This window comes from Apodemus sylvaticus, chromosome 3, assembly GCF_947179515.1.
Source record: "Apodemus sylvaticus chromosome 3, mApoSyl1.1, whole genome shotgun sequence".
NCBI classification, from domain to species: domain Eukaryota; kingdom Metazoa; phylum Chordata; class Mammalia; order Rodentia; family Muridae; genus Apodemus; species Apodemus sylvaticus.
The window spans coordinates 131,396,764-131,411,159 of NC_067474.1; the positions used below are offsets into that span (position 1 = coordinate 131,396,764).

The following is a 14,396-nucleotide window of genomic DNA, read 5'->3' on the forward strand; positions in this document are numbered from 1 at the left end:
AGGCCCTTCAGACATCTAAGCATTTTCTTTTTTAGCCGAATTCGCCTCCCTTCTTTCCAGATTTCCCTTAGGCCCGCATCAGAAAGTAGATAACGATTGCTTGTTGACAATGAATCACAGAAAGTGTCGCCTAGAGGATGTCTCCTAAGCCCATACTCACCGAGTGCTTACAGTAAAGGTGGGGAAAATAAGTAGAGCATCTGGGTCATTCTAGGCCTGACGAAGTTTTCGGATTATTTTATTATTATCATTTATTTATTTTTAAGAAAAGCCCTTTCACTGTTTAGAAGTGACCCTCCCCTTCTCTTTTGAATACGTGGCTTCTCCAAACTACAAGTCCCACAAGGCTCAGAGCCAACGGTCACCATCTTGACATACCTTAACGCGCATGTCGGCGGGAGAGAGAGCGTTTGGAGAGAAGAAGTCCCGCCTTATTCCAGCTCATTGGCCAAAGGCTCTAGCAGCGGGCTCAGCGGTTGGCTACCACGCCCGCCCGTCCACCGCGTCGGTCGGGGTCAGAGTGCGCGGAGGTGAGTCGGTGTGTTGTGGACTCGTGGTGCTGGCTGCCGCTGTTGAGGCGGCCTGGAACGGGCTGTGGGGAGCGGGCGGAGTTGGCCCTGCTTCTGCCTGGCCAGCGCCGCAGGCGGCGCGGGCCGTGCCCGCTGCCGTCAACTGCCCGGAGTGTCTGCTGAGGCCGAGGGAGACGCCGGGGCCTGTACCTGGAGAGAGCCTGCCGTGCTGGCCCGGAGGAGGGGGCGTTGCCATGGCGACAGCCTCTCCGGCAGCTGACGGGGGGCGGGGGCGGCCCTGGGAAGGAGGGCTGGTCTCCTGGCCCCCTGCCCCTCCCCTTACGCTTCCCTGGACCTGGATGGGCCCGAGCTGGGGGCAACACCCTGGGGTGGGTGAGATTGAGAGGGCCCCCAGGTTGGGCCCTGGTTAATGCATGCGGGGTGTGGGTCGTGGCGCGCACACTTAAGCAGCCTGGGATTAGCCTGGTGCTAACCCTGGATGCACGTTATAACTCTTAGCAAAGGGGTAGCTGGGGAGGGCGGTGGGGGAGCTCGGCTTTGCAAGAGAGATTGGGTGAGGTGATGAAAGGGCCTGGTTTGAGATTACCGGAGAAGAGAGGTTTGACCAGATAAAGTAGAAGGAATTTTATAGACTACCCCCCTCCGCATCCTGGCACAGGCACACATGGTAGCACTTTACTTCCTTTTAAGTCACAAGCTGTGGGTAATAATGGTGGACAGAGTGGAGAAAGAGCCTTAACCCGGGTAGCTTTTTGTATGCCTTTATTGCAAATGGCCCAGCAACAGGTGTCTTCTTAAAAGAAAGCATGACTTGTGTTGAGTTCTTGCAAAATGTCAGCTGCTCCATGTTGACCTGGAAGATGTGTGGTAATGGAGCCTCTCAGGCTGGATTTTGCAGTGACTGGGGCCAACAATTGTCTCTGACCATTTCTGTGGCGTGCATTTGCTAGTGCATTTCATTGGTTTCCCCGCCTAAGGGCAGCAAAACATGAATCCCATTGGCCAAAGACTAATCTATTTAACGATAGTGGATTGTGATTGGCCGAATGATTTTTTTTTGACTGTAGAGTTTATACCAGAAACCTGGCTTCATCAAATTCAGCTTTATTCAGACTTTATCATACACAGTATACCTTGTTTTAGTGGGCTCAGTCTTGGCCCTTATGCTTCAATCGCCCACCATTTAAAAGCCAATTTATAAACAGTGACTTGGAGTGTGACTCCACTAATGTGTGCCTGTGATCTAGGTTAGAAACCTACTTGGCAGGTGCTGCATGGGGGAAGGGAGCTGCCAGGAAGTGATTGATAATCTTTCCTTTATGGATTCTGTGGTGCTTCATTGGAGCTCAGAACACTTTGGCAACTTAAGCACTCCAAATTAAAAGCTCATTAACAATTCCTGCCCAAAGATCCTGTAAATAATCAGCTAGTTAGGTCCTAGGCTTGGCGGAGAGCGCTCCCTTCAACTTGAAATAGCCAAATAAAGGGGTTTATTCCATTTCATTTTGAAAAGTTTACTCCTTGGCGGGATAAACTGGGGAGGGCCCTGTTCCCAGGGGATCAGGATAGAATAAAGTCTTAAGTGTGTGAAGTGATAGACAGGATTAATGGTTCCAATTGTAGATGTTTGTGCAGAGAGAGGGCTTCACTAGCTTACAAGATCATGTCTGTGATTTCTGATCCTTTAGATATCTGAATTTGGTGATGAATATGATAGCTATTCCTTGATGCTTTTTAAAAATGTTTATTTTTAGATGGCCTTGGTGTGTAACCTCGACTGCTTCTCCTGCATGTGCTGCTGCCTGTGATTGGCTCCCATGATGTCTTGCTTTAGGGTTTGATTAGCTTGATTTTTTTTTGGAACTTGAGGCAGACTTTGAAGTAGTTTGCCTGCATGTGTGTCTGTGTAAGGGTGTCAGATCCCATGGAACTGGAGCTGTGAGCTGCTATGTGGGTGCTGGGAATTGAACCCAGGTCCTCTGGAAGAACAACCAGTGTTCTCAAACTCTGAGCCATCTCTCCAGCACAGAAGTATTTTGAAAGTGTTTCCCAGTGGTGTGTGTTTCCATTCTAGTTATTGCCTATTGGTTTGTGGCAATGAACCCTTCTCTTCAGTCCTGGCTTAGCCCCAGTTTTTGAGTTCTGAATATTGCAAGCCTTGTATCTTTTTCTGATAGAATTCTGAAATTATCTAGTGAATCACCACCTCATGACTATCATTCTTAGTTGAGACTCACATATTATTAGTATTTGGTATTTCTAGAAGATAAACTTCCTTAAGGAGATCACTATACTAGAGATCATGAAATCTATAATTTATATACAAGCTTGCACACACACATGGACACATGCATGTGGGTAATATTAGTTAATAGCATCTGAAAGGTCTGTGGGCCGTTTTATTTCCACAGTAATAGCTAAATCCCAAAGTTTGAGTTTAAGAGTGACCACTAATGAGGATTTAAACCTTGAGTTGAAATACACTTGTTGCAGAGATGTGTGCTTGTCCACAGCATTGGGGCTTTCCAGCTCTCACAGACCCTTCAGCATCTCCAGCTGCCAGTCTTGGCATCTTCGAAGTAAGAAGAGGTGAGAATCCTGTTGCATGATCACGTTTGGTGGGTATGGGATGGGGGCTGGTGCAGAATGTATTTTTCTGTAGCTTTTGGTATGGTGGGTAGCATATGCTCAAACTTAGTGAAACCAGTTGACTGAAATCTTTAGAGTACGAGTTAGAGAAGATAAGTGATCTATACTCTCCAGTGCTGTCATGAATAAACCCAGGACTTTGCAATACATTAGGCAAGCATGCCAGCACTGAACAGTATTCTCAAGTCTTTCTCCTTTCTTTTTTTCTCACTTATGTTTGATCTTAACTAAATTGACCAGACTGGCCTCAGACTTGCAGCCCTCCAGCTTCAGGCTCTCCCTAGTGACTGGGATTATAAGCATGGACTGCCATGCCCAGCCATGATTTTTTAATGGACCCCTCATGAGTGAGTACCTTGCCTTTAGGGTTATTGAGTAGGGCTGGGATAGCCCTATATTCTGAAAAATACTCATCTTCATTCAACAGTAAGACCACCTCTCATGTGACTCTTGTGATATATTTGACCGAAACCTTTCAGATTTGGTTTTGAGTTATGTGTCATCCTTGAGTGAATGATTGGTTCCCACCTACTTCCACTTGGTCTGACTAAAAGGGTGGGCTTTTGATGATTGATATCCAAGGATTTGGAAGTTGCTTGTTCAATAACAGAGGCCCAGACACTTTGCTAGTTGCTGGGCTTATAGGGGAAAAGCAGACTGCCTATGATACCTACAGCTTTATGACCCAGAGGAGAGACCCCCCCAGCAATGCCTAATATTACCCACATGCATGTGTCCATGTGTGTGTGCAAGCTTGTATATAAATTATAGATTTCATGATCTCTAGTATAGTGATCTCCTTAAGGAAGTTTATCTTCTAGAAATACCAAATACTAATAATATGTGAGTCTCAACTAAGAATGATAGTGCAGAATGAGAATGCAGGTGGTGCACCTGCTGGTGGTGCAGCAAGGGACCACCCTCTGAAACTGCACAAGTGTCCTGATTGTGAGCTCGCCGGCTCTAAGGTGGCTCTCAAGGAATCTACCCCCTTACCTAGAGGTAAATAAACATGCAAGATGAAGTATCAGCTTTGCTAGGTTTGTGAAGTTCACTGTGATTAAAAGGCAGATGGGAAATGAAGCAGGAAAGGGGAGCAGAGCCGAGGGCCTTAGAAACTCTAGTGAGATGGTAGGGTGAGAACAAGGTAGGTGGAGGCGTAAAAGACTATAGGTTAACAAGCCTTTCTAAGTCAGACCAGAGTAAGTACTTAGGGTTTGTGACTCTTTTACACTGTATAGCTTGTAATGAGCATTTCTGCAGCTTTGCACGCTGCAAAGGTGAACATGATTGTGTTCTAGTAAAAAATGTAGTTATAAAAACAGGTGGCATCTGGATTTGGTTCATGGACCTCAGTTAGTCTATCTGTATCAGATTAGTAGGAAGACATTAAAAGATTGTAAGCAGCTTAAGGTGGTAGTGGTATTCTCCCGTAATTGGGAGGGTAAAGCAGAAGAGTTGCTAATTCAAGGCCAGCCTGTGCTACATAACAAAGCAGAGAGAAAAAAGAAAAATAAAAGATTATAATTATGAGGTTTGTGTTGTAGAAAGCTTGTAGTGATATCAGTGCGAAGAGTGGATTGAAAAGGCAAAAAGATGAGAGAGAGAGAATGAGAGAGAGAGAATGAGAGAGAAAGAGAATGAGAGAGAGAGAAAATGAACATACAGTGAATTAAAATGTTTTGGAAGCTATTTTCTGTTGAAGGAAGTGTGGACTGAATGGATCCCTTGAAGGGATCTTCATTTTAAGGTTCCTAGTTTAATAACTAGGAACTGGCTGTATACACTGGCCAGTTTGAAGGCAGTGGTTCTCATTCTGTGTGTCCTACTTGGTCTCTTCTTTCCTTGATCGTAGAATACTGATAACCCATGCTCTTTTGTAAAAGTGTCAGATTAGTGTGATTGATGGTGTGTCTCAAGCAGAGGACCCAGTAAAGTTTGGTTGAGTGTGAGAAGTTTAGAGCTCAGAATCCCACTCTGTCCTTTCCCTTGTTCTTCCTCTTCTTATGAACTCTAATGTATTTGCAGTGATGGAGGGAAGCCTACAGATTTCTGATAATGATGTTTCTGTGACCTCAGACAAGTGACTTACCTCTCTGAGCTTCACTTTGCTATCTAAAATGGAGATAGTGGGATTTAAAAGCATCGTTGAAGGCTTTTTTTTTTTTTTTTTTTTTTTTTTTGGTTTTTCAAGACAGGGTTTCTCTGTATAGCCCTGGCTGTCCTGGAACTCACTCTGTAGACCAGGCTGGCCTCGAACTCAGAAATCCGCCTGCCTCTGCCTCCCAAGTGCTGGGATTAAAGGCGTGCGCCACCACTGCCCGCCGTTGAAGGCTTTTAAAGCTGCAACAGTGATAAGCTCTTAGCAGTGTATTGACACTGTTCTGTTGTTGAGGGGCTGGTGGTGATTGTCTGTTTTACTTCAGGCTATTACTGTAGCTGGTCTGGAACCCTCTATGTAGACCATGCTAGCCTTGAACTTATAGAGTTATGTCTACCTTTGCCTTCCAAGTGTTGGGGTTAAAGGTGGGTGCTACTACTAATATTCTACACAAAAGCAGGAAGGAGTTGGGTGATATGTGTTCATAAACTCTGAGCCTAAGTTTTCATTGTGCCCATATGGTGAAAGCATAGCTGACTTATAGGACACAATTAAAATTTAAACAAGACACATCAAAAAAATTTTTAAAAAAGATTTTATTTTATACATGAGTGTTCTATTTTCATGTTCATCTGCATGCCAGAAGAGGATGTCAGATCCCATTGCAGATGGTTGTGAGCCACCATGTGGTTGCTGGGAATGAACTCAGGACCTCTGGAAGAGCAGATATTGCTCTTAACCACTGAACCATCTCTCCAGCCCCAAGACACATTTTTTATTGTGGAAAATGTGCACAGGTGTGAGTGAAGTAGTTTCCCAGTACAGACGCACACTGCACACCTTTTGCTAGCCTGACTCCCTGTGGTCATTTATTAGTATTGTCACATTACTGCCCTACATTCCTGTAAAGCTCCTCTACTCTTCCCTCCCATGGTGGGAAGTGAGGCATGGACTCTACTTTGGCTTCCTTGCTACCAAGTGAGGAAACTGGGGCCAAAGAAGGTTAAGTTGAGTTGCCCAGGATCACACTATCAGTAAGATACTGTTAACACTAGTGCAGACTTGCCTCCGGATGGAACTGTGCTAGTTGGCTGTTGTGATTCTCTTCCCTTGAGTGAGAGATGCACGCCACCCCCCCCCCCCCCATGTCTGCTTGGCTCAATCCTGCTTCATCTATTTGGTTCTGTTGGGTTTTATTAGATGATTTTGAGGATGAAGCCTTTTGGGAAACAGATTCCCTTTGGGTTGTTGTTTTTAGCCTCTTCCTCCTCTGGGGGACATTCCTTGGGGAAGCTTGGGTTAGGAGGGATTGCTTTGATATGTTTAAAATTGTGCCTTGTGCCCCACAGCTACAGGTAAAATCAAAAGGCAGATAATTTATGGGAGTGTCAAAGCTGGCCGCTGGCACCTCAGGAGGCCATTAGTATGCCTGTTCAGACCCTCTGTGTCCTTGCCATTGATTCCTTTCTGCATGAGCCTGATGTGGGAAGCTGTAGATCTGTGTGCAGTGATTGGATGTGACAGTCCAAACACTGGTCCCTAAATTAATCCTTTTAATAGTATTCCTGCACCAAAGCAATATTCATTCTCCCTCTCTCCCTCCTGCCCCTCCCTCCCCTTGTCCCTCCCCCTCTCCTCCCATCCCCCTCTTCCTCCCTCTTTTCCTCTCTCCTTCCTTCCCTCCCTCTCTCCTCTCTCCCCCTCCCCTTCCCCTCCCTCTTTTCTGGGAAGAGCAGAAAGAAAGGGTGGAAGGAAGCTAGCTAGCTTTGTTTGGTGTACTTTGATTTCTCTGTTCTAGCATATTCTACTTCTAGATTAGTTGGCATCATGGCTTTGTGCATATTAATTTGTTTAGCAAATTTTTACTTTCTTAATTGTGCCTGGTTCTGTGCTGGGAGTAAAGAAATGAATAAAATATAGTTGTTGCTTTTTAGAAACCAGCTGTCTTTCTCAGATTTCTAAAACTTATGTGCCATTTAGATTAAAACTCTGTACTCCTCTTTCAAGCTGTATGAAAATTTAAAATGCAAAAAAAAGCACTTGACAAGAAAATAGTTAGAAAATCTGCTTTTTCTGCACACATGGATACCTCCTTTTGGTGCACAGGTATGCATGCCTCTGTGGCTACTCTCCATCCTTCCTTGAGAAGTCTTTGAAAACTGTTAGTAGCAAAAGAGACAGATAATGTGTCACCAAATAGTGAGAAGATAAGTCATAAAGTTAGAATAACCTGTGGTACTGGGTCACATGGACACCATTAACTTTATCATGGAGTATCAGAAATCTACAAAAATGGTGGGATTTAGCCGGGTTTTAAAGAAAGTGTTAATTTACTGGTAAAAATGGCAGTGCTTTTCCAACATAGAGGGAGCAGTGTTTTACCAGGCCCAGCCTTGTAGAAGGACTTGAGCAAGAGCTGTTTCTCCAACTCTTTAGGGGTATGCATATATATATGCACACACACACACACACATATGTATAAAATTATATATATCGTTATATAATTTGTACATATATATATATACACAAATCTGGATGGTTTAGATTTCATCGTTGCTTAAGGTTATTTTTGCTTAAAAATCATATCTTACTGCAAAAGAAGAATTGAAGTTAATATGAATTATTAGTCCTGTAAAATAGTGAAATCAGTCAAGTAGGGAAATAAGAAGACCTATTGGACAGGGGAGAGGGAAATAGAGTCCACAAAAAGTTGAATGTTGTGAGCCTCAGTTTCTCATGTGTAGGACAGGAATACGTTACTGTTTTGCTTGATTGTTAGAGGATTAAGTGAGATAAAATATGTAACTTATCAGCATAGTGCCTAGTCTGTAATAGGTTTTCAGAAAGGCATTTTTCTTTTCTCTTTTTCATGTGTTGACAATAGTAACTCCCTTTGAGCATTTGTACTGGTATGCAAAATGCTATATACATTGGGTGGTTGACATGGACCAGAAAAGAATCAGGTATTATTAACAAGAATGTGTAGTAGAGTTAGGACTCAAATGTAGGTTTGTCTAATATTTTAGTAACTCTGCTGTTCTGACCCTGCTCCAATGCTAGCTTACTATCTAGAATGGAAGGATTTGAACAGCTTTGGATACCACTGTTGTGTATATGCATCTACAAAGTGGGTGGGTAAGGAGTATTTACAGGATAGCTATATTTCCTCATTTTAAGTTTTGTCCATGTTGATTAGGAAGGAAGGTTTGTCATGGAGAGGTATCTGGTCTACAGGACTTTGTGAAGAGACATTGTTCAGCTTTGGCTTCTAGAAGGAGTTTGTAAGTGGGAATGGCTAGTGGTTTAGCAAACAGCAGACAGATCAAGAATTGCCTTTTGGGTGGTCTTGAGCTGCTGAGATGGCCTGATGTATATATCAGAATTTGTGTTCCTGACAGCTTTTGGTGGCTTCAGCTCTGCTGGTGGTTTCAGAGGTCTTTCTGATATCAGAGAGCTCTGTTAGCCCTGTCTGGAAGCAGTAAGCCAGGGAGGGCAGAGATGTGGTATGGAGAAGAGAGTGTTCCATTGAAGGGAGGGCCTCATTAGAGTTCCTACTGCTTCCTTCCTACTCTGGACCAACCAAAAGAGTTGCCAGGAATTTCAGGTTTATATGTAACATGCTGCCTTTAGCAAACCAGCCAGAACTCATGGGTTCTTGTCCCTTGTGGTAGTAGAGAGAAACTTGGAGGTGCATGTGAGGTCTGCTTCTTGCACTGGAGTGAGCAGTGTTGTTGGAGTTGGAGCCTTGGGTTCTGTTCTTCTCTCCTCTTCCTTCCTTTCTCCATTCTTTTTTTTGTTTGAGATGGGGTCTCACCATGTAGCCCTGGCCGACCTCCAGCTCACAGAGATCTGCCTGCCTCTCCCCCCCACAGGCTGAGATGAAGGGTGTGCACCATCATGCCTGGATATTTTTTCTTTCTTGTCTAGTGAGTCTTTCTTTCCTCTGGCTGGCTTGTGTCTGTCAATTAAATTTTCTTCCTTTTTGACTGTGATTTTCATATAAGTACTCTGGCAGTAAAGGCTCTTCATTCGATTGAATAGTATGACTTTTGAATGGCATGCAGTTTATTTACATGTTTCCCAGGCTAATTTTAGCTGCCTAAGTCAAAACCCGGGACAAAATAGATTCCAGACAGGTATCTTTGTTGTTTCTATGACTCAGGAATTTGAGTATAATAGCTAAGATCATCCTAGGACAAGGGGGTCTTTCTTGAGTCAGTCACTCAGTACCTGCCTCTAATACCTTGGAATGTCTTTGGAATGTAGTTCTGTCTCCCAATCTGGTTTTAGTGCTGTGCATTGGATCTAGAGATGGCACTGACCCATATGCTCCCAGAGATCTCAAGTGTATGTGGCTGGGAAGTGGAATGGTAGGGGACCCCATGTTTACTGATGGGCTTCTCAGCTTGTCCTGTGTCTGAAGCTCCCCCAGCCAGTGTGTGGATGTTGAAGGATGACCTCCCTCCCTCCTTTCCCTTTCCAGTAATGGAGGCTATAAAATGTCTATTTACCCAAGACACCAGAACGACTCCTCTGTGGTTCCACTAATCTGGTGATTTGGTGCTTCTTTGGTCTCTCAGGTAAATACAGATTGAGTCTTTTTATAAAGGCATATTATTTCCCTCATTAAATGTGTGTCTTGGCACATGTGTTATTTACCTGATAGACAGTAATGGCTGCAGAGGAACCATTGGTGCCTGTTGTGTAAATACTCTGCACAGAGACCATCCTCCAGGGGCTGTGGCGCAGGCCTGTTTCTCCAAATCAGGGCTGGCCTCAGGGCAGTCCCAGTTTACCCCTCCCTGTCCCCATTGGGAAAATGATCCCTTCATTTTGAGATGAAAGTCATTCATTTTTTTCTTTTGCTATAGTCTACTTACTACTTTTTAGTTTGAGACTAAATGTAAATAAATCTTGGTCTCTGATTAAAAATACAGAGAATCATGAATTTTTTTGAGTTCTCCCCCTTGACCAGATACTAAAATCCTGTTGATGTTGTAGCTGTAGACTTAAATTCTGCACACTTGTAACTAAAGTATAAAGACATCAATGGAAAAGAAATCCTCAAGTCGCTAGCAGACACAAGAGCAGGCTGGATGCCATTGTAGGAATTGTGGGTGTTTCTGAGAATCTGCGTGTGCTGTGGGGCCGTGCAAGGCAGAGTGAGAGTTACTGGGTGCTGAGCGGTGGCTTTTCCACTAGGGATTCGGTGGCATTGCAACTGAGGTGTGATGCTGTGTCTTGTCTTTTTTTGGAGAATATTTCTCATATTGTTTTTAAAGCTAGATTGCACATGGATTTTAGATTTGGTGTTTTTTTTTTTTTTTTTTTTTTTTTTTTTTTTTGAGACAGGGTTTCTCTGTATAGCCCTGGCTGCCCTGGAACTCACTCTGTAGACCAGGCTGGCCTCGAACTCAGAAATCCGCCTGCCTCTGCCTCCCAGAGTGCTGGGATTACAGGCGTGCGTCACCACTGCCCAGCACACATGGATTTTATTTATTTAATTTAAACTGTGCTAAGGATTGAACCCAGGGCCTTCTGCATGGTAGGCAAGTGCTCTATCACAGAGCTATACTCTTAGCCTTAAACCTGGATTTTTAAAAGTATTTTTTTAAAAAAGTTGGAAACAGCCCATTTTTACATAAAAATTGGAAGTGCAATACAAAGCTTTCTTTTCTGTACCATTTGAAGATTAAATTCCTGAACTAATGTCCCATTATTAAGAATACTTGATGTGTATTTTCTATAAGCAGGATTTTTTTTTAACCTAATACAACTATCAAAATCAGACAATTAACATGGATATGCTAACCTCTATCTAGTTCACAGATCACATTCAAGTTTTGCTAATTGTTTCAGGAATGTTCTTTGTAGCAAAAGGGGATTGTTGATAATTGTGGGTTGCATTTAGTTACGGGCTGGTTATTGTGTGGATTGTTCCTCTGTTAGGGCTTGTCTGGTACTTTTTTATGGTTAGGCTTATATTAGGCCTCTTCAGCAGGAATATCAGAAATGATTCTTTGTTCTCATTACATCCTGTCAAGTGGCATGAATTTTGATTTTTCCTATTATTGATACTTTTTTGGGATGGGGGACAAGGATCTTACCATGTATCCCTGCCTGACCTGGAGCTCACAGTATAGGCCAGGCTGGCCTTGTGTTTCTGTCTCAGCCTCCTGAGTGCTGGTATTAAAGGTGTGTGCCACTACATCTAGCAATAATGCTTATTTTTGACCAGTTGGGTAATAAGATGTCTCCTCATCTTTTCCATTTTAAAGTTACTTCTTGTAATAACTAATAAGGGTTCTATGGAGAAACACATTGAAATCATTTTTATATCCATCCATAGATTTTAGTTGTATTTATTAAATCTTTATGGACTCATGGTTTTCAAGCGTATTCATTGTACTCTAATTTACCACCATCTTTTTTGACCAGCACGAGTCCCCTCAAGGTGGCTTTTGAGTCCCTTTGATTTGTTTCTATTATTCTTTGAGAATTCCCTTCCTGTAGGATATCTTAGGCTCATCTTGTACTTTTCTTACTGTGTCTCCAGGGAGAATGGTTCCTGTGGTGGACAGTGGTGTTTGGAAGGCACTGGTGTGTTAGCTGTGCTCACTGCTGTGCTTATGCTTAGTTAGTGCTAGAGTGTGCATCTAGAGCTATGTGTGCGTGTGCAATCATACTTCTGTTTATATCTACATCGTATATCCATATCCACCATGTCTATACCAGAAATCATGATTCTTACTGTCAGTACTGCATAAACAATACAACAGTACCACAGGCTTTGTCTTTGTGTGTGTGTGTTTGTGTGTGTGTGTGTGTGTGTGTAAAACCTGGTTTCCGTTATCCTTTTTGTATGCTTATCCTTTTTTGTATGTAACTATTTGGTTGTTTCTGGTCTTTTTTTTTTTTTTTTATTATTATTATTACCCATGAATCTTTTTTTTTTTCTTCGAGACAAGGTTTCTCTGTGTAGCCCTGGCTGTCCTGGAACTCACTCTGTAGACCAGCTGGCCTCAAACTCAGAAATCCACCTGTCTCTGCCTCCCAAGTGCTGGGATTAAAGGCGTGCGCCACCGTCCGCCCGGCCTTACCCATGAATCTTAATAAATTCCTTTTGGCATTAGGCTCTGACATGGTATATACTCTCTGCCTGGATGCCCTTCTCACCTGTCTGGGTTCTTACACTTCATCTAAGACCCTTCTGCTTCTCCCAACTCCAAATGATGTAGATATTTGTCTTTCTTTACTCTAGTTAACAGTTTTAGAATTGAAGTTTTTACAAAGAGAAGAGAAAGCATTACCTACTGTCCTTTGACTTAATCTTAATTTGGTTATTAGGAGGGCAGTATGGAACCCAGTTAATATTGATATGTGGAGATCTGATCTCTTATTGTCTGTTTTAATATATTTTTACATATATAGGTGTTTTGCTTGCCTGTATGTATGTCTATGCACCATATGCATGCAGTGTCTGCAGAGGCCAGATGACATCCAGTCTCCTGGGATTGGAGCTACGACGGATGGTTGTGAGCTATCATGTGGATGCTGGGAATCAAACTCAGGTGCTTTGGAAGAGCAGCCTGTACTCAAATGCTGAACCATCTCTCTAGGCCCTAGGTCTATTCTTAAGACTTCTTCCTAAAGGTCCTGAGTTCAAATCCCAGCAACCACATGGTGGCTCACAACCATCTGTAATGAGATCTCACGCCCTCTTCTGGTGTGTCTGAAGACAACTATAGTGTACTTACATATAATAATAAATAAATCTTTTTTAAAAAAAAGACTTCTTCCAAGTGGTCCTTCTTGATGTAAGTGAAGTCAGATGAGAAAAGCAAACTTGTAAGCAAGGAGGCCCTCTAGTTATCAGTGTGTTGTCCAAGGGAGGATATAGTAGGATATGTATATTTTGCCCTTTGGGAGGTCTAGAGAATTATAAGAATGTAGAAGACAACTTTGTAAGCATTGTTCACTGAAGGAATAGCCAGTTTCATAGTTATAATAATAAGCTAGTAGTTTTCTGAGTCATTATGCAGTAGACTCTGCTCTTGGTATTTTACCTGTGTTCTCATTTCATGCTCACTTTAGAAGTAGATATTATTATTACTTCATTGTATAGGCAGGGAATTGAAGAATAGAGCATGCCCGTGGTGCCATGGCTAGTAAGTGCTGAAGTCAGAACAAAAACAAGACAATTGCTTGTAGTATATGGCAGACAGAGTCTAGTTGATTTATATACTGTGTGTACTATAGACACATTAAGAGTTTCAAAAGTCTTTCTACCTAGCTCTATTGACTAGAAGAGGTCTGATGTTCAGAAGGACTTTGCTTCTAAAAGAGAATGGATAATGGAGCCATTATCATCTTGCCGCTGAAGTTTTTCTGGTACTGTTGATGAGTGAGTGATAGAATGGGTTTGTTTGGGGACTCTTGTTTTCTTTTCTTTCTTTCTTTCTTTCTTTCTTTCTTTCTTTCTTTCTTTCTTTCTTTCTTTCTTTCTTTCTTTCTTTCTTTCTTTCTTTCTTTCTTTTTTTTTTTTTTTTGAGACAGGGTTTCTCTGTGTAGCCCTGGCTGTCTTGGAACTCACTCTGTAGACCAGGCTGGCCTTGAACTCAGAAATCCACCTGCCTCTGCCTCCCAAGTGCTGGGATTAAAGGTGTGCACCACCACTTCCCAGTGGGACTCTGGTTTTCAAAGGGACATTGGCCCTTTACCTTTGCAAGAAATTACATAGTGAACTCAAGCTTGCCTTTGTCTCCCTGGACTGTGAGTTTGGGGTTAGGCTGTGATGCAATGGTAAAGCAAGGGCTGTGCTTGTGTAGGATCCATGCGGAACCCTTTTCAGTCCTCATGGAATCCTGTGATGTTTCATGTTTCCATATAGAATATACAGGAGTCACACTAGTGTGTATGCTAATAGGTACGCAGACAAGTGATGGTGGCTTTCAGCGAGTCGGGAGAGAGCTGGGGAGAGAAATGGTTCTTGGCATACTCTTGTTCAGATGACAGTGACTCCATTGTACTAGAGTTCAAAGGATGTTGTCCTCCTACCTTACGTGGGGAGACAGTGTCTACTAGTCTAGCCAGTCAGACAAGCCTCTGGCCCTGTT

At 42.9% G+C, this 14,396-nt stretch overlaps 1 protein-coding gene across 8 annotated transcripts in view; it reads left to right on the top strand.

Moving 5' to 3' along the window:
• The first annotated feature begins 473 nt into the window (after nucleotides 1-473).
• Eri3 (ERI1 exoribonuclease family member 3) overlaps nucleotides 474-14,396 on the top strand; it is a 124,859-nt gene continuing 110,936 nt past the window's right edge. For 5 of the 8 annotated variants that reach the window (XM_052177132.1, XM_052177136.1, XM_052177133.1 and 2 more), the window contains exons 1-2: nucleotides 537-898; nucleotides 3,044-3,119. In XM_052177132.1, the coding sequence (XP_052033092.1) occupies nucleotides 764-898; nucleotides 3,044-3,119 (211 nt within the window). In that variant the 5' untranslated portion in view covers nucleotides 537-763. The other 3 variants (XM_052177137.1, XM_052177138.1, XM_052177140.1) reach the window with 3 other exon arrangements.